The 20,704-nt window shown below is 43.6% G+C and overlaps 1 protein-coding gene and 1 long non-coding RNA gene across 2 annotated transcripts; both read left to right on the top strand.

The window, feature by feature from the left end:
- The first annotated feature begins 638 nt into the window (after positions 1–638).
- Positions 639–977, top strand: LOC311107400. Its single transcript, XR_014610430.1, has 3 exons — positions 639–725; positions 813–854; positions 923–977. It is a non-coding gene; the product is annotated as an uncharacterized lncRNA (long non-coding RNA).
- A 3,382-nt stretch (positions 978–4,359) lies between these two features.
- Positions 4,360–20,476, top strand: LOC311107955 (CCR4-NOT transcription complex subunit 6-like). The gene is made up of 12 exons (XM_084150581.1): positions 4,360–4,426; positions 5,322–5,446; positions 5,768–5,954; positions 6,213–6,298; positions 6,429–6,533; positions 6,612–6,680; positions 6,890–7,047; positions 7,206–7,360; positions 9,785–9,939; positions 18,094–18,327; positions 18,563–18,771; positions 19,771–20,476. Exons 2-12 carry the CDS (start codon positions 5,335–5,337, stop codon positions 20,005–20,007), a joined length of 1,707 nt encoding a protein of 568 aa, XP_084006707.1. The 5' UTR covers positions 4,360–4,426; positions 5,322–5,334; the 3' UTR covers positions 20,008–20,476.
- Positions 20,477–20,704: the final 228 nt, after the last annotated feature.

Below are 20,704 nucleotides of genomic sequence, written 5' to 3'. Positions count from 1 at the left end.
ACAAAAATACCAAGTAATTTTTTGCAGTGTGACTCCATTAAATGTGTGTGTGTGTGTGTGTGTGTGTAGATTAAACATGAACGGGCCAAAACGGACATGGCAGCAGGTCAAAATCAAATACAAGAACATTCTGCAGAATGGTATGGTCCCTGACTAATATTTAACAAAGCACAAGCATATATTGTACCCAGAAGGTGCCTGCTCACACATTGTCTGTACTGTTTTAGCAGTGAAAAAGAATACCCACAGACAAGGCACGGGTGGTGGGTCACCAAAGGCTGACCTTACCCCAGCAGAGGACATGGCCTTGGAGCTAAATAAAGGCAGGCCCGTCTTAGAGGGGATCCCTGGGGGGAAAGAGACGAGCATAGGTTCCTCCCAAGATGCCACCCGCTTCATTCAAGGTATGTCCTTCCATCTCTACATGGGATACAACCACATTCATATTGAATCAATTTGGACTGTCTGACTTTGGTTTACCTATTGCCTTGCAGTGTCTGGCAGCACTGTGTTCCTGTTAGAGCCACCAGCACAAGCACCAGACGATGCTGATCCAGTGAGTACTCCATCAAAGGCATACTGTAGGCCTGGCATGTCTTGTCTACTAGCTTCAATATGAATCCGATTAAATGTGATAGGGTGAAGGCCCCAGTGCAGCAGCAACAGCACATGATGGAGACGATGATGAGGAGGAGACCATCTCTCTGGATTCCAGAAGGCATGAGGTATCATGTTAAGACTGTGAAAGTACTATTTACTCTACAATGGTGAGGAGTCCTCATCAAAATCAAAAAATCTAATTTCTTTTACAGGACCCAGATGCTATACAGTGGGAAAACCAGCCTGGCAACATAGTGCGTATTAATAAAAGGACACCACATCCTGCCAAATTCCAGCTGCGCTAATTGTATTGTGTTCACAGAGCTCACAAGCTATCAGAAAGTTGTATGGCAACCACCTCCGGCGCCAAATAGAACTGGCAGACATAGACATTCAGTACAAGAAGAAAAAGATGGAAAATCTTGCACTGGAGTCCGAAATAAAAAAGAGGACAATTAGGAAACTGGACCTTGAAATAAAAAAACTTGAGAGGGAGGTGAGATATTCCTTCAATGTACACTGTATGCTAACTGTAACACAAATGTATTAATCATTATTTTTCTTTCCTCCCCCAGCTCCAAGAAGATGACACAGCTCAAAATAAAAATTAGGTATATTCTCGTAAAGTCAAGTGAGCCATGACATATGAGCTCTTATTGTGAGCACACAGGACGGTGGCATCTTTCTAAGGTTTTTTTTATTTTCCCAGCAATCAGTACAACCAAGTCATCGTTATAAGGCATCGCCCTCTTTTGCCCACCCCCCCAGCACCAGGTGTGGCCACTAGCCTATATGAAGGCCCAAAATTGTGTGTTCCTTTCTGCTCTGACAATGGCATGCCCATTCGTGCGAGATGTGGTGGATGAAGAAGCACTTGTGCTGAGGAGAGCCTTCAGGCGAGAAAGGGTCTTCAGGGACCGGTTGGACCCACTGGCCTTCCCTGATGACCATCTATATGAAAGATACAGGTTTTCTGCAGATGGCATCAGGTATCTATGCAGACTACTGGGTCCCAGGATTAAGCACCGCACTGCACGGAGCCATGCACTGAGTGTGGAGCAAATGGTTTGTGTGGCCTTGCGCTTTGTTGCTAGTGGAGCCTTCCTGTACTCAGTGGGGGATGCAGAACAGCTGAACAAGGCCACAATTTGCCGCACAATAAGGAGTGTGTGTCTGGCTATCAAAGCATTAGCAGATGTCTTCATCTCCTTCCCTGGCCACAGAAGACTCTGTGACATCAAAGAGGAGTTCTATAGGATTGCAGGTAAGAGGATCTACAAATTACAGGACAACTGTTAACACATAGTAGGATACTCATTACTTTGTGTGACAGGTTTCCCCAATGTCATTGGTGCAGTGGACTGCACACACGTAAGGATAAAAGCCCCCTCAGGTGCCCATGAGGCCGATTTTGTGAATAGGAAATCCTTTCACAGCATTAATGTTCAGGTGAACATAACTTTTTGATATTGTCCATTGACGAACACTCTGCATTGCCAGTGATGTGCATTGATTGGTGTAATATTCCTCATCTTATGATTTCAGATGGTCTGCAATGCTGACTGTGTGATCAGCAATGTTGTGGCAAAATGGCCTGGCTCAGTCCATGACTCCAGAATCTTTCGGGCCTCTGAAATCTATCAGTGCCTATCACAAGGTAAGCCACACAACCCCTATTTATAACCATCATGGCTGTGTCAAGAATATCACTGTGTTTATGAGGTAGTAATGATGAGATTTTGTGTTGACAGGTGAATTCTCTGGTGTGTTGCTGGGAGACAGGGGGTATGGCTGCCAGCCTTTTCTCCTGACACCTTTCACAGACCCCCAGGAAGCACAGCAGGCCTACAACCATGCCCATGCCAGGACCAGGGCCAGAGTTGAAATGACCTTTGGCCTCCTGAAGGCACGCTTTCACTGCCTTCACAAATTAAGGGTCAGCCCTGTTAGGGCATGTGATATTACTGTGGCTTGTGCTGTCCTCCACAATGTGGCCTGCCTGAGGAAGGAGAGGGCCCCCAGAGTGCCACCAGCCATGGACTGGGACAATCCGGCAATCTTCCCTGATGACGACAGTGGTCGGCTGCTGAGGGACCAATATGTGTTGAATTATTTTAGTTAGTATGTGTGCTTTCAATTTTGGTTAAATATGTCCTGCGGTGGCAGAGGAATTTGGGTTTTTTTGGGTTCGTTTTTTTACGAATTTGGCCTCTTATGATGTTTGTGCGGTATACTGTGTGTAATACAAGGCTGCAGGGAGGCTACTGCATCCATTCATTTGTCTGTTCAGTTGATGTGTATGGATTTGTCCTGCATTTATTTTAGTGTGCAGACATGCAGGGTGTGTTATATACAGACCTTTGAATGTGTATGTATCATTTTGTATAATATGCTTGGATTCTGTGCTTTCCATCTTGTAGAGTCACTGTGACTTCAGTTTCGAAAGGAGCTGATGGTTTACCTGCTTTGTTTTGTCCTTATTCAATAAAGGAACATAATGTTACACATTGTGTTTTTATATTCGTATGGAATGTGTATTTGTTTATATGACAGAGTACTAGGGCCACACTGAAGAAAAAGGATAAAGTCATACATTTATGAGGCTGGTTCTTTCTGCAGAAAAGCTACATATTGTTTTTACAGTTTTGATACTTATGACAATGTGATACTTAATATTCTGGCACATCAGCATGTCTTTGTTTATGAAACCATACTGAAGTACAATTTCACGAAATGCCCCACATCTGTCATTTTTAACAACTGTCCTCCTTTAAAACAACTGGTTACAATATTATGACTTGTGTTTTTTTCCCCTCTGTGGCCCTAATATTCTATCATTTTATATATAGCCTTATAGTCTATGGGAAACTGTAAATTATCTAATGATAGCAACATCATCTAAAAATCATTTTTTATCCAAAATCATTGAAATTAATGATCACAAACGTTTAAATAATGACAGTGGGTCTAGTTATATGTGATAACAATGTATAGTGAGCAGTGAAATAACTATTGGTTTCCATTTGTGGTGACTGCTGACTGACATTAGGGATGAGATTAAATAGATCCTGGAATTTAGCCTGGTCTGGAGCAGGCTAGCTCCACAGAATAAATCTCCATGGTAATTTATACCATAACATATCCTCCTGCCCCCTATCCATCTTTAGTGCAACCGGATTACGGATCAATTGAGCCAGGATCACCAAGATATCCTGGCTTAATCCCTTATCCTAGTTTTGTGCAACAGGCCCCAGGTCGCAGTTGTAAATGAGAACTTGTTATCAACTGGCTTACCTGGTTAAATAAAGGTTAAATAAAAAAAATATCAACACAGGAAGTAAGCCAGTAATTCAAGCACCATATGCTGATAGGTTGCATGGTCTCAAATCAAGCAAAGAACCAAGTGTATGAAGAACATAGCCATGTGCTGTATAGTTCAGCCCACTCGCTCATTATGACTAGGATTTCAGCGTCCATGATTTGCTCATTATAAAGAACAATGAATGGTTCAGCCAAGAGTGATGAAAGTTGAGACCAGACTCATGTGACGTCATATCAGTTTGATTGACAGCTGTTGATTCTTGAACACACCCCTGAAGTTTCCCATAAACGTTCAACCAAAGCCGTCCTAGCTCAACCACAGATGGTGCGGTCCATCCAAGAACTAACCAATAGCATCAAGCGTTATTATCACACAGAGAGAAAAAACCTGACAGTCGCCATGATGCTTGTTTGCTCCTTGTGATATAGCAGCGGAAACGAGAAAAGTAGAAACAAAAGAGAGCACGCACTCGTCCTCGCGATACAGATTGGTATGCTTTTGCAGGTAAAAATTAACACGAGCGACGAGGTTCTTTGGGTCAAACAGATCCACAACTCAATTGTTTTCTATTATTGCTGCATAGATATTTCATAAAGTGGGACTTTACTCGGACAAGTTCGAAAAATGTAGATGCCTAGCTGAGCTAGCCAACATTAGCTTTCAGCGGGGGTTTCCACTAGGAATAGCCAGGATAGTTACGCTAGCTAGCTAGCCGTAAGTGAGCTAGCTAGCTGCTACTCAGTCAGCCTAATGTGTTATGGTCAGTTACATCTAGAATAATATTCCAACGTTAATATCTTCTCAATTCATTGGTTAGGGAACTATATCAGCTAACTATAATTCGGACGAAGTTATTCAGTAGTAGACGGCCGTTGGCTAATTTGCTAGTTAGCCCCTAACAGTAGCTTAAATTATAAGACATCTAGCTAGTCCCAGTTTTCCTGACTCGATGCCGGCCTCAACGCGTAAATCAATTGGCTAACTAGCCGGCCAGTTTGTGTTCTCTAGCTAGTTAGTGATGGTTGTTATTGCTCTGTGCGGCCTGTTGTGTAGAGCTAGTTGGCTGGCTAACTAGATAACTTGGCTGTTGTCATGAGTATTATAAGTTCAACTTTATTGATATCACTCATTGCTAAGCTGTAAAGCAATGCATTCTCATTGAAACTGAGTTATTTCTGCAATTAGTATCAGCAGCCAGCCAATAATATGGCCACATATTTGAGCCTCATTTCCAGAAGTTGTCAGAATCAAGTGAAGCCCTCTTGAAAATGTACAAGGTTCCTCTTTGCATGTTTGTAAAGTAGCTAGCAAGCTGCTAGTGAACAGTCATTGTGTTTGACATGCATTTTATCAGTGGATAGATATCATGTTCAGTTACTAAAAAACATTTCCCCCACAGTGTTACAGCAGGAATGCCCAAGGAAAAATATGAACCGCCAGACCCCAGGCGGATGTACACCATCATGTCAACTGAGGAGGCAGCCAATGGAAAGAAGTCTTACTGGGCTGAGCTGGAAATCACAGGTGAGCATGGCAGGGGGTGGCACAGAGGTTGTGGAGGGGTGCTGTTCTCATATTAGGACTCAACATGTGAGGATTATCTAGTCTAGGCCAGTTTATCAACCATTTTTGTTCAGGGACTAGCATTCTAATCCTTAGAGGATAAGGTCCTCTGTTTTATAGGCCTGTATATTGGTTTGACCGGTAAGTCCAGCATGGCTGTTTACTCATGTGTTAGGTAGAAACAAACCTGTATCTGCTTTGCATGAAAAGCCACCACAGAGAGACATGACTCAACTGTGTATGTTTATCTACCTGTCTCCCCCTCCACATCTCTCTCTCCAGGTAATGTCAGGAGCCTGAGCCCATCTCTGTGGACTCTGACCCACCTCACTGCCCTACATATCGCTGACAACTGTCTGTCACGTATCCCGCCCGACATTGCCAAACTACACAACCTGTTGTACCTGGATCTGTCGTCCAATAAGATCAGGAGCCTGCCGGCAGAGCTCGGCAACATGGTGTCTCTCAGGTGAGCCGCTGGGAACTGAGTTTCCCACGATTCACTTTGTTCTAAACTGGACTTGTCACTGGTTGGTGTTGAAAATAACCATTGTCCCAAAAAAATGTTTAAAAAAAATAAACTTGTTGGGCTCACAGAGCATTTACTTTTGCCTGTATAGATCACTGGTCAATGTGTTAATTGTTTATGGGAAAGTTGAGAAAGGGGCTATATTGTCACAGGGGCTAGTCTCTGACACCTGCATTTCCCTGTGTCCATCCTCAACAGGGAGCTGCTTTTAAATAACAACCAGTTACGGGTTCTGCCATTCGAATTGGGAAAACTGTTTCAGTTACAAACACTGGGGTTGAAAGGTGAGTGTGGCTTATCGTCTTGGTAACCATTCCGTCCTGGAGACCCCATTGTTGAACCGTTGCGTTAAAAAATAAATGAATAATGTAATTCAACGTTGTCTTCGTTCCTTCCTCTTCCTGCTCCTAACAGGAAACCCACTTGCACAAGAAATCACGAGCCTGTACCAGGAGCATGATGGCACGAGGAAACTGCTCAACTACCTGCTGGACAATCTGGCAGGTTCAATCAAACGCAGTAAGTCACCCTCTCTCTCACATAACATTTTAGCAAAGATAACTGATGGCTAACATGGACAACCCCTCCTGTCCCCAGCCCCCACGGAACAGCCCCCGTCCCGGTCGTGGATCGCACTCCAGGAGCCGGACCAGACGAGGCCTTCTGGTGAGAGACCAGCAGACAGTCCCTGTACACACGCACACATTAGTGCTGTTTTCCTAAATAAGTTAAATCTGCTTTGTGTGTTGTTTCCCTGCCACGATACTAACGAGTATCGCTATACTGGTATTGTCCCTGCCCTAAATGTTTCTAAAATAAGAATACAGTGAATAAGGTTCTATATCCTACGTCTCCCTCCCTGTCCTCCCTCTCAGCGTTGTTCTCAGTGATGTGCTACAACGTGCTGTGTGATAAGTACGCCACGCGTCAGCTCTACGGCTACTGCCCCTCCTGGGCCCTCAACTGGGAGTACAGGAAGAAGTCCATCATGCAGGAGATCATGAACTGCAGCGCTGACATCATCAGCCTACAGGTATGTGGATAAACCTCGACCAGTGTTAAATAACTCCTGTCGCAGTCCTTTTGGTTTTTCTCTGGCAAGTCATTGATCAATGAACCTGATTTCCCTGGTACATGTTTTGGGTGTGTTCAGTCATCTGTCTTCTTTAATGCATGATTTATTTTCTACAGGAAGTGGAGACTGAGCAGTACTACCAGTATTTCCTGCCAGAGCTGAAGGAGCAGGGCTATGAGGGCTTCTTCAGCCCCAAGTCTCGAGCCAGAACCATGCATGAGTCAGACCGCAAACATGTGGACGGGTGTGCAGTTTTCTACAGGACAGAAAAGTGAGTGCACCGGAGGAGCACTGTCAATGCATTCTTTTTTTGCAGACAATGCTCAATGACTGACACTAGCTAAGTTGACAGATTTTTAAGCTAATATTCTAAAATGTGCATAAAAACAACATTTTCCCAGGAGTGGTGTTTCCATCAACTGACTTGTTGCAGATAAAAGGCTGTGCATGATGACGTAAAAAACACTTTTGCGGTTAAGTTCCCATGCCCACTAATTTAACTCTACTGATGGTTTTGTAACAAACTTGTGATAATATACAATGAGGGGGAAAAAAGTATTTGATCCCCTGCTGATTTTGTACGTTTGCCCACTGACAAAGAAATGATCAGTCTATAATTTTAATGGTAGGTTTATTTGAACAGTGAGAGACAGAATAACAACAAAAAAATCCAGAAAAACACATGTCAAAAATGTTATAAATTGATTTGCATTTTAATGAGGGAAATAAGTATTTGACCCCTCTGCAAAACATGACTTGGTGGCAAACCCTTGTTGGCAATCACAGAGGTCAGACGTTTCTTGTAGTTGGCCACCAGGTTTGCACACATCTCAGGAGGGATGTTCTCCCACTCCTCTTTGCAGATCTTCTCCAAGTCATTAAAGGTTGAGGCTGACGTTTGGCAACTCGAACCTTCAGCTCCCTCCACAGATTTTCTATGGGATTAAGGTCTGGAGACTGGCTAGGCCACTCCAGGACCTTAATGTGCTTCTTTTTGAGCCACTCCTTTGTGGCCTTGGCCGTGTGTTTTGGGTGATTGTCATGCTGGAATACCCATCCACGACCCATTTTCAATGCCCTGGCTGAGGGAAGGAGGTTCTCACCCAAGATCTGACGGTACATGGCCCCGTCCATCGTCCCTTTGATGCGGTGAAGTTGTCCTGTCCCCTTAGCAGAAAAACACCCCCAAAGCATAATGTTTCCACCTCCATGTTTGATGGTGTTCTTGGGGTCATAGGCAGCATTCCTCCTCCTCCAAACACGGCGAGTTGAGTTGATGCCAAAGAGCTCGATTTTGGTCTCATCTGACCACAACACTTTCACCCAGTTCTCCTCTGAATCATTCAGATGTTCATTGGCAAACTTCAGACAGGCCTGTATATGTGCTTTCTTGAGCAGGGGGACCTTGCGGGCGCTGCAGGATTTCAGTCCTTCACGGCGTAGTGTGTTACCAATTGTTTTCTTGGTGACTATGGTCCCAGCTGCCTTGAGATCATTGACAAGATCCTCCCGTGTAGTTCTGGGCTGATTCCTCACCGTTCTCATGATCATTGCAACTCCACAAGGTGATCTTGCATGGAGCCCCAAGCTGAGGGAGATTGACAGTTCTTTTGTGTTTCTTCCATTTGTGAATAATCGCACCAACTGTTGTCACCTTCTCGCCAAGCTGCTTGGCGATGGTCTTGTAGCCCATTCCAGCCTTGTGTAGGTCTACAATCTTGTCCCTGACATCCTTGGAGAGCTCTTTGGTCTTGGCCATGGTGGAGAGTTTGGAATCTGATTGATTGCTTCTGTGGACAGGTGTCTTTTTATACAGGTAACGAGCTGAGATTAGGAGCACACTCTTAAAGGGAGTGGGACAAAATCCCTCCTGAGATGTGTGAAAACCTGGTGGCCAACTACAAGAAACGTCTGACCTCTGTGATTGCCAACAAGGGTTTTGCCACCAAGTACTAGGTCATGTTTTGCAGAGGGGTCAAATACTTATTTCCCTCATTAAAATGCAAATCAATTTATAACATTTTTGACATGCGTTTTTCTGGATTTTGTTGTTATTCTGTCTCTCACTGTTCAAATAAACCTACCATTAAAATTATAGACTGATCATTTCTTTGTCAGTGGGCAAACGTACAAAATCAGCAAGGGATCAAATACTTTTTTCCCTCACTGTAAATATATCAAACTTGTCCAATCTGGTTTTGGTGCATGCTCTCGCGACAACAGTTTGCTGATAAAGTGGATAGGTTATGTGGATGAGCAAGATCATTGTATATGATAATTGGCAGCCAAGTACCGATCATGTCACCAGCATTCAAATAGCCTATCCTCGATATTTAGCCTATTGGAGATTTGCATGATCACCTTGATTTCATCTGCCTATATAACCTTTTCATGCTTTTCCACGTCGTGGTAGGCGTTTCCGCCGCCATTTCTCGCATAATGACTTTTACTAACACAAAGATCCCACCATGTCAAACGAACAAATTGTCAGTCGGCATTTCTATAATTGTACCGACATTTCCTGTTTCCATCAGCCCTGTCGTGATTTTTTTTATTTTTTGCGTCAGGTAATTCTTCTGCGTTTGATGGAAACCTGGTTACTTGTCACATCTTGCTTTGTCTGTTTCTCTCTTTCTCTGCCCGTCTCTCTTCACCCTTGCCTACCTCTCTACTTTCTCTCTCTTCCCTCTCTCAGGTTCGGCGTGGTGCAGAAACACACAGTGGAGTTTAACCAGCTGGCCATGGCTAACTCTGAGGGCTCTGAGGCCATGCTCAACAGGGTCATGACCAAGGACAACATCGGAGTGGCCGTACTGCTGGAGGTCCGAAAGGAAATGATGGAGGAATCCTGTGAGTGCTATGTTCCTTTTCTCACCCTACACCTAGCTATGGCCCTGTGCCTTTTCTCACCCTAGACCAGAGATGGGCAACTTTGATATGGGTGGGGGCCACAAAAAAATCTGAACTCATCATGAGGGGCTGCAGTGGCAAGCGGGACTTCGTACTCACATCCATACCTACACATGCAGTCAGAGCCAGCCCTAGCCTTTTGGGGCCCCTAAGTTAACTTTTGTTTGGGAGTTAATTTCCAGCAATTCTACACATTTTGCCATGGGGTGGAGATAAATCTTTGCAGTGATATGAGTGACTAACAAAATCAATGGGGGGGGCCCTGGTCGGTAATTCGACCATGATTACTACAAGTTTAGATGGCTGGCTAAACTAACTTACAAATCAAAAATGATTTTGCTGACATGGGCTAGTTGAGTGACTGACATAACAAGAGGAACTGCTGCTGGACAACCATTTTCAAAATTGCATCTTGTGTGTTCTACTATTCTAACTCCCAACATTAGGTTGAGACCCTGAGTGAGTCCCCACCCCCCCATAAAAATATATCTATCTGAACAAAAATATAAACAATGATTTTACTGAGTTACAGTTCATATAAGGAAATTGAAATTAATTAATTAGGCCCTAACCTATGGATTTCACATGACTGGGCAGCAAAGTATGTGAGCGAGGAGCGGAGCGTGCCTGATTTTGACTGGAGTGAGATTTCCAAAGGCTGGAGCGTTGGCCTTCTCGCCTGCTCCAATTCTGCTCCAGAAACGCTCACTTCACGAGCTCAGGGCATGCCCGCTCCAGCATGCATTTGTAGTCTACTTGTGTGCTGCTAATAGCCCCTTGCTTTAGCTACTGTCATGGAGTTCGCTAAATATTTTCATAAAGAAACTGATAAAACACACATGCTAAATCAAGTTGACTTACAAAGATGAGGCGCAAGCGAGTGAGTGCGGTGATGTAGTGTCCACTGTTATGCTAACTGTGCCACTAGAGATCCTGGTTCAAATCCAGGCTCTGTCGCAGCCGGCCGCGACCGGGAGACTCATGGGCGGCGCACAATTGGCCCAGCGTCGTCCAGGGTAGGGGAGGGAATGGCCGGCAGGGATGTAGCTCAGTTGATAGAGCATGGCGTTTGCAACGCCAGGGTTGTGGGTTCGATTCCCACGGGGGGCCAGTATAAAAATAAATAAAAATATGTATTCACTAACTGTAAGTCGCTCTGGATAAGAGCGTCTGCTAAATGACTAAAATGTAAATGTTATGTGTAAGGCTTGGATGCCACCTGCTGGTATGGTGCTAAACTGTTAGGTTATAGACCGCATGCCATTGTTCTACGCGCAGGATATGGAAATTGATCACACGCTGGCTACATGAAACCTCCACAACTAAAGAATTGTTGTGGAATCTGAAAATACACTTATCCCGAAAGTATGATGGTGTACTTACTATGTGCACATGCTAAAAGAAGGGAACGAGGTGGGTAGATAACTGTCATTGTAGCAAAGTATTTATAAACAGAAATCAGATCATAAACTTTTCTATTATCTATACAATAGGCCATAATTGATTTTGGCCCAATAGGGCCTGGCATTTTCCCACTTCCAAGGAGCGTTCTGTTTTGATTGGGTTATTTTGCCTAGAAACCTTTAGGCCTACCTATAGAAAAATACAAAAACATCTCTGCCCAGCCTGGCAAGAGTGGGTGTTTAGCATCCCCAGTGACTTTGCAAGTGTGGAGAGGATATTCTCCGCTGCTGGCTGGCTCTCCAGGCACAATCGCATGAGCCTAAAGCCACAGACTGGCCAAGCTTGTGTTTCTAAAAATGAATTCTAAAGGCACCAATAAGTATTTTTTGATTGAATTCTAAGTAATTCACAGCCTAAATGCGCAATTTATAGACTATATAATGATTTAATACAACAATGTTTAAATGCTGTGCACTTTACGTCCCTACCAGCCCATTGTGTTGCACTCGCAAATGCTTCACAATGTATTCCTTTGTAGGCTATAGCCTTGAAATAATTTAAATAATATAGCCTAAATAATTCATTTTCGTTTCTTCTTAGGCTCCCTGTCTGGCTCCTGACCTAGTATTATATGCTGTTTTAATATGACATGTAGCCTATTTGAAATGATGTTTTGTTTCTTACATTCACCTTTTCATGTTTATTCAAATACTTTTCATTCAAATCCATATGGTTTGATTTCGATACTTAAACAATTGTTAGGTCCAGGTAGTCACAAAAATAGATGGGTGTTGGTTAAATTGTGATTTTAATGAATGGCGTGAATTTGGAGCAGGAGTTTATTTTTCTGTGGGCCTGTAGCGTTTTTTTAGCTGTAGGTAAGGACATGGAGTGCCTTGAGCAATGAGCGGCCAACAGCTAAACTGTGCTCACATACTCTGCTGGGCAGGGGCGCAGCCATGGGGGGGCCTAAGAGGGCATTTACGCCCACCCACTTGGGAGCCAAGCCCACCCACTTGGGAGCCAGGCCCAGCCAATCTGAATTAGTTTTCCCCACAAAATGACTTTATTACAGACAAATACTCTTCAGTTTTATCAGCTGTCCGGGTGGCTAGTCTCAGATGATCCCGCAGGTGACGAAGCCGGATGTGGAGGTTCTGGGCTGGAATGGTTATACGTGGTTGTGAGGCCGGTTGGACGTACTGCCAAATTCTATAAAATGACATTGGAGGCGGCTTATGGTAGAGTATTGAACATTACATTCTCTGGCAGCAGCTCTGGTGGACATTCCTGCAGTCAGCACGCCAATTGCACGCTCCCTCAATCTGTGGCGTTGTGTGACACAACTGCATATTTTAGTGGCCTTTTATTGTCTCCAGTACAAGGTGCACCTGTGTAATGATCATACGGTTTAATCAACTTCTTGATATACCACACCTGTCAGGTGGATGGATTATCTTGGCAAAGGAGAAATGCTCACTAAGAGGAATGGTGAACACATTTGTGCACAAATTGAGAAGTTTTTTGTGCGTATGGAAACTTTCTAGGATCTTTTATTTTAGCACATGGGACCAACACTTCACGTTTACATTTTTCAAAAAAATAAATGTTTTATCAATGGGCCTACAAAAGGGGGTTGCCCATCACTGCCGTAGATCCTACACCTTGCTATGGCACTATCCCATTCAGGGCACAACATGGATTTTATTAGGACCCCCATTAGCTGTTGCGAAAGCAGCAGCTACTCTTCCTGGGGTCTACACAACATGACATGATGCATAACAATAATAAACAGGAACAGCTCAAGGACAGAACTACATACATTTTTTAAATGGCACACAGCCCACATATCGATATATACTCACTAAATATCTAGGTCCAATAGGGGAAAGGCAATGCATTTATTTTATATACATTAAGTCTCCCGAGTGGCGCAGTGGTCTAAGGCACTGCATCGCAGTGCTAGCTGTGCCACTAGAGATCCTGGTTCGAATCCAGGCTCTGTTGTAGCCGGCCATGACCGGGAGACCCATGGGGCGGCGCACAATTGGCCCAGCGTCGTCCAGGGTAGGGGAGGGAATGGCCGGCAGGGATGTAGCTCAGTTGGTAGAGCATGGCGTTTGTAACGCCAGGGTTGTGGGTTCGATTCCTACGGGGGGCCAGTATGAAAAATATAATGTATGCACTCACTAACTGTAAGTCGCTCTGGATAAGAGCGTCTGCTAAATGACTAAAATGTAAACAAGTTTTGGAAATTCATAACGCCGTCTAACCAGTTATCAAATAATGTTACCGGTATAAGCAGTTCTTAGCCTGCCAGCTAAAGTTGGTTATTACCACCACGGTAGTAAGCTAGAGAACAACTAGTCTAGCACTGGCAGGAACACACAGAACACAAAAAAAAAAAGCCAGCAGATATAAATTAAAGAGAACGGAGACTTACCGATTTGACTGCTGAGTTGGCTACCAAAGTCAGAAGGGCCAAGGAGAGGCCTTCAGCGGGAGAGGTCGTTTCACTGGCCGAGGGAGTCCGCTTATCCAATAGCGTTATAGTGAGGTAAATCCACATTGAATTTACCCGGTTTATCGCCATCGCTGCTGACACTTGCGATGTACCTGTAGGTCTGTAGAAAATGGAGGTTGCAGGCTTCAGTCATGCTCGGCACAGCACCTGGTTTGTCAGTCTCATTCCGAATCCTGCCTTCCACTGGTTATGCTAAGCCATCAACGTCCTCCAGGGTGAAATGATCACCGCATACAGTAGATGTGCACACAGTTCCCATACTCCAGTCCGCTTGCATCAACCGGACAAACCGGTCCCACTTCAAATGAGTCGTAACCCCGTCCTTGTGGGTATTAGTGTACTAGCTACGAACGACAGAAAACCACTACAACGCTCACTCGCTCGATTACCACTTCCAAACGCACAGGAAATGAGGAGATGCAGTTTTTCGCATGAATTCATATGGTTTCTTCTTCGTGGATGTACATAGTAGCTCACCAGCGCCAACACTTGGTTTGGAATGGAATTACATGTTAGCTGCTAGCCATGCTAACAATAGCCAGCTGGAACTACCTAGGTAGCACTGGTTCTCCATATGACGTTGAGAAATAGTGCATTGTGGGTAGTTCCGAAGATATCCGGAAATAAGTTAATAAATATGTAAAAACGCTAAAACATAACTGTGTAGTTATAGGTAACCAGATCGTGACTACAACGGTCTTTTGACCACACTTGTTACTTTGTGTAAACCCATGCTTCCTACAGTTTTAAAGCATAATTTTTAGGAAGTTCTAATGTTGTGGTCCCCACTGCAACAAAAAATACTTAAATATGTAATTTTGTCCTTAACTTTTAGTTGCAATACTGTAGAATTCCATTCATTCCTGTGGAGTAGGAACTGCCAATATGGCCCACTGGTGGCTTCAAAGCCTCTCATTGGCCAATGTATAGCATCAGCAATCCAGAGTTTATATACATCATTCGTTTAATCTTATGATACAGCATCTACCAGTAAATGCTAAGGCAACAGTGGGTATACAAACCAGGTATTTAAAAGGTTTGGTGTGAAGTCTTGGTTAAATCTTAAATGAACAATTCAATCATGCGCTGAGAGAAATTCTTTCCTAAAGGCTTTCTCAAAAAACTTTCCCAATTTAAATGTTGACTGTAAAGTAGATCTAACTGGCAGAATTGTATCATGATTTGTATCTATCAGGTCGGCATTTGTTTTGCGAACTGCCATCACATGTATGTCGCTGTTCATTGCACAGTAGGCTACAGAAAGCCAAACACAACGATCTCTTAGTAGGTGGCAATTGAATTAAAGGGCAACTACACCCTCCCCCAAAGGTCTCCTGATGTGGTTTAAGCATTGTTGTGGACTTGAGATTTTTGAGAATAAAAAAAAACTAGGGAAATCAGTGAAAACAGAATTTAGCGAAATATCAAACTGATTTCATAGGGCCCTACAACTGTAGCCTGCTAACTGTTCAAAATCGCTAAAAATAACACCCTTTTTGAGATTGTTTGGAGGGAAACATTTTACATTTGCGCAATCAATGTAAATATGATATTGTCAAGTTAAAATGTAATTATTTGTGTATGGAGGGTAGGTTATAGGCTACTTGATCCGCCCGCAAAATAGAGAAAATCACTGAATATTGAAATTATGAGCATATCATCTGCTTTCCTGTGAGATCTTGTACCAGTCCAGTATTTTTTTCATTTGGGCAGTAGCTTTCAGTTGCCACTGGCCCGGGTTGCCACTGGCAAATTTAACTGAATGTCAAGCTCTGACATTAGTCACCCTAGCCCCTGCACCTGCCTCTTCGTCTTGTTCTAACTAATTTGGTGTTCGAAGAACTGAAAGGACTGAACAAGTTTAGTAGTATGGTCGGTGAATTATAAAAAATGTGATGTGTTTTATCTGTATCCGCATTGCTTAGAAATGTCTGTCTCCCAGTCGGTTTTCAAGGGTGTACCACAGCGCCTTAACTTCTTCTCACTTTAATCCTAGAACTTCAAAGGTGGAGTGACTGCTGCTGCACTTTTCTGTCTTGTGTCCCACGGCTGTGCTCTGCCTTTTTAAAGGGGCAATCAGCAATTGCTACATCTATTTTTGGCCTTATAAATGAATGATATATATTCTTCAAGAATCAATGGGTACATGAGCTTAGTTCAACTGTCGTACACCATCAGAACCCAAAATATAAACACATGTAAATAAAAGATCCCAGAAATGTTCCATACTCAAAAGCTTATTTCTAAAATGTTGTGCACAAATCTGTTTTATCGCTGTTTATGAGCATTTCTCCTTTGCCAAGATAATCCATCCACCTGACAGGTGTGGCATATCAATAATCTGAATAAACAGCATGATCATTACACAGGTGCACATTGTACTGGGAACAATAAAAGGCCACTCTAAAATGTGCAGAGTTGTCACACAACACAATGCCACATATGTCTAAAATTCAAGGGAGCATGCACTTGGCATGCTGACTGCAGTAATGTCTACCAGAGCTGTTGCCAGATAATTTGTCAATTTCTCTACCATAAGTCGCCTCAACGTTGTTTTAGAATTTGGCAGCATGTCCAACCGGCCTCACAACCGCAGACCATGTGTATGGCGACGTGTGGGTGAGCGGTTTGCTGATCATGTTGTGAACAGAGTGCCGTGGGGTGATGGTATGGGCAGGCATAAGCTACGGACAATGAACACAATTGCATTTTATCGATGGCAATTTGAAATGCAGAGATACCGTGATGAAATCCTGAGGCCCATCGTCATGCCATTCATCTGCCGTCATCCCCTCGTGGTTTTAGCATGGCAATGCACAGACCCATGTCGCAAGGATCTGTACACAATTCCAAGTGAGGATGCAAGAATTTACTTTAGCAAGTGTTTATTGGATCACGAGCTTGTGGGTTCATCTAACAAAACGGACATAGCTCTGCCCTTTGTCAGTTGAACTACCCACACACACAAATCTCATCTTTTATACTCTTGGTTACACATTTCTTCAACCACATTTGGCCATCGTCAATGAGCACTCCCATTCTTTGATGTTATCAGTATATCCTGTCCATCAATCATGCTATCCTAAACATCAGTAATCTCCTTTGACATATCGGAATGTAGACTCCATGGCCCCAAACCACTTATCTACTAACTCTAACCTATGACATGTCATAACAGTCACACTGCATGAGGCAAATGGTGGTCTCATCAGATATTGACTGGTTTTCCGATCCACGTACCTTCAATTTTTTTTAAAGGTGTCTGTGACCAACCGATGCATATCTGTATTCCCAGTCATGTGAAATTCATAGATTAGGGCCTAATGAATTCATATCAATTGACTGATTTCGTTATGAACTGTAACTCAGTTAAATCTTTGAAATTGTTGCATTTATATTTTTGTTCAGTGTGTGTATATAAGCTTGTTCTACTCCAATGTTTGTCGACTAAGTACATTTTATAATAAACACTATAGACTCAACATTGTTAAACCAGCCATCTTGATATCATGGATGGTCAGTACTTGCATCCATGGCTCTGTTTAAGATTATTATTATTTATTTTTATTTTTTTAAACCTTTATTTAACCAGGTAGGCCAGTTGAGAACAAGTTCTCATTTACAACTGCGACCTGGCCAAGATAAAGCAGTGCGATTTAAAAACAACACAGTTACATATGGGATAAACAAAAGCGTACAGTCAATAACACAATAGAAAAATAGAACATTTATATACAGTGTGTGCAAATGTAGTAAGTTATGGCGGTAAGGCAATAAATAGGCCATAGTGTAAAATAATTACAATTTAGTATTAACATTGGAGTGATAGATGTGCATAAGATCATGTGCAAATAGAGATACTGGGGTGCAAATTAGCAAAATAAATAACAATATGGGGATGAGGTAGTTGGGTGGGCTAATTACAGATGGGCTGTGTACAGGTGCAATGATCGGTAAGCTGCTCTGACAACTGATGCTTAAAGTTAGTGAGGGAGATGAGTCTCCAGCTTCAGATGTTTGCAGTTCGTTTTAAAGAGATGTTCCATTTCTCCAGCCCCAGCTTTTTACAAAAACAGTGGCATGGACTTCTTTATTGTTTGTACTGCTTTATTGACCCTTTAAAGTAACCCCCACACATGTATTTTTCTGTGCCGCCTCCTCTCCAGCGGGGAAGTCTCTGCATGGCATGGAGAAACAGCTCCTCCTGGTGGCTAATGCTCACATGCACTGGGACCCAGAGTACTCCGACGTCAAGCTGGTCCAGACCATGATGTTCCTGTCTGAGGTGAAGAACATTGTGGACAAGGCCACGCGCAGCCTCAAACTATCCTCTGTCTCTGGGGAGACCAACGGCATCCCTTTGGTGCTCTGTGCTGACCTGAACTCTCTACCAGACTCTGGTGAGTGACTGGGTTAGAAGGGAAAGCTATAAACAATCAATAGTGATGGGCCCACGATCTGCCTGGTGATGGTTACTTTGAATGAAGGAATTAACAGACACTTATAGGTTGTGTTCGGTAGGGAAAAACGTTTTGCGATGGAAAAGGAAAATCTGTCATAATTGGGCAAGTTTAGGTAGCACATTCCCCTATACTGAACAGGACTCATGTAAACCCCTACCGTCCCTCTCTCCAGGCGTGGTGGAGTACCTGAGTCAGGGTGGAGTGGACTGCACCCACAAGGACTTCAAGGAGCTTCGCTACCTTGACAGCCTCACCAACTTCAATTGCAATGGCAAGAACGGCAACTCCACATCCAACTCCAGGATCACCCACGGCTTTAAGCTGAAGAGCGCCTACGAGGACAGCCTGATGCCTTACACCAACTACACCTTTGACTTCAAGGTGAGGAGCCGCACACACAGGCACACTTGAAGCACTGTCTCTGAGGCTGCCTTCTGACAGTACAGCACATTGCTGTTTGATCTTGTCCTGATAAATCAGGAAATCCTATTTTTACGACATTGAAATTGACCCATGGGGTCTTTTCTGCAGCATACACCTGCTTTGCAAAGGTTTCATGTACTCTGACATTGTGTCCACTGTGGCCAATTGTTAGACATGATGTTGCACTCATCAGTGCTCTCCCCTTCCACATGCGTTCTCTTCCTCAGTCATCAGCTTTTCCATTAGCCGGAAATTGCTGACTTTTGGCCGGTGAAAATACATAAAAGCCAACAAATAAAAACATTACAGAAAATGTACTGAATAAAATAAGTTATCTATAAATTACATTAGCAATGCATGGAAGTTGGTTCAGGTTGTTTGTCTTTCAAACGCATCATCTTTCTACTCTTCCTGTCTGCAGACTTGCAGTATTGTATCAACTAATACCGGCCCACAAAGTTTCCCGCGCCAGTGAATCCGTGACGGACTGTTTGCATGTTGGGGAGAAGTGTTCAGTTATTGAGTGACATTTTGCTAGATGAATTTTGCTAAAAGAGAATTTGCAGAAATGTCATACAGGTCCACCAAGGTGGTCGACTAGTTGGCTTAGAAATGCTGAAACATTTGCAAAGCTAGCTAGATAACTACTGTACCAAGGAATGGATCGCGGACAAGTGGAAAAATACATTTACACTGAAATGGAGGATATTAACAAGCCAGATAACAAAGGAAGATGTGCAAGGAGCCAACGTTCACTTGGTAGGGTATCATTCCTGCTTGTATAGCTCAATCATTGCAGTCAATTCGGCAGTCGGCACTGGGCATTCCGTAAAAAGCACAATCCTACACGTAACAACATTCAAACCGGTTTCTATTTGATATGACCAGTTTGCCTGCCTAATTAAAATCTGGTCTCAAACGCTGTCACTCATCCCCCTCTTCTCTCTCTCTCCTCAGGGTGTGATTGACTACATCTTCTACTCCAAGCCTCAGATCAACGTGCTGGGCATCCTGGGTCCCCTGGACTCCAACTGGCTCCATGAGAACAATATCAGCGGCTGCCCGCACCCCCACATCCCCTCTGACCACTTCTCCCTGTTCGCCCAGCTGGAGCTGCTGCTGCCCAGCACTCTGCCCCAGGTCCAGGCCAACAACCAGGTCAACGGCATCCACCTGCCTGGAGGACGCAGGTAGTGGTGAGACAAACCCACTCCACACGGGGCGCTGTATGCTACAGCAGTATGCTACAGCAGTGTGCAACCTCTAGCCCTCCAGCGCTTCTCTCGTTTTCACTCTGAGGAAGGAAGACAAGAGGGAATACACAACCAACCTGTAAAATAGGAATCAGGCGTACAGTGAGGTCTGGCCGACAGGGATTTCTGTTATATATTTTTTCCATTTGTTTTCATTTTGAAAATGTCAATTCTGTCTGTTGTGTATATTATCTTGTGTTTTGGATTCCTACCCCCCCAACCCTTCACCCGGTCATCTTACCCATAATGCTTTTTGGAACTCTTTAACAGATAGAAAGGATGGTAGCTTCGAATATCACAATATCCCTTCTGGCCCCGTATAGATATTTATGTCTTTAGCAATATCACCTGACTCTTGTTGTCTTTGACATGACCTGTGCAGTCTTGAACAATGGCACAAGAAATACCTTGTATCACTCGAGCTTTGGACACCCTTCACAAGGCAAGGAGACAAAAGGCAAAAGGACACCACTTCTAAAGCTGATAGTCTGTTCTATACCAATCTCAAAACAGCAAAAACGGCATTAGACGTTTCTGACTCAGCCAAGGCTAAGGGTGGGCTTTCTCTACCATATAGATATCTATCTACCATATAAATCATAACATGGTGTGCCGCTCCTCCTTTCTGTGCTATATGG

The sequence above is a fragment of the Coregonus lavaretus genome, assembly GCF_964263955.1.
Source record: "Coregonus lavaretus genome assembly, chromosome: 32".
Taxonomy (NCBI): domain Eukaryota; kingdom Metazoa; phylum Chordata; class Actinopteri; order Salmoniformes; family Salmonidae; genus Coregonus; species Coregonus lavaretus.
This window is presented reverse-complemented; position numbering and strand designations above follow the sequence as displayed.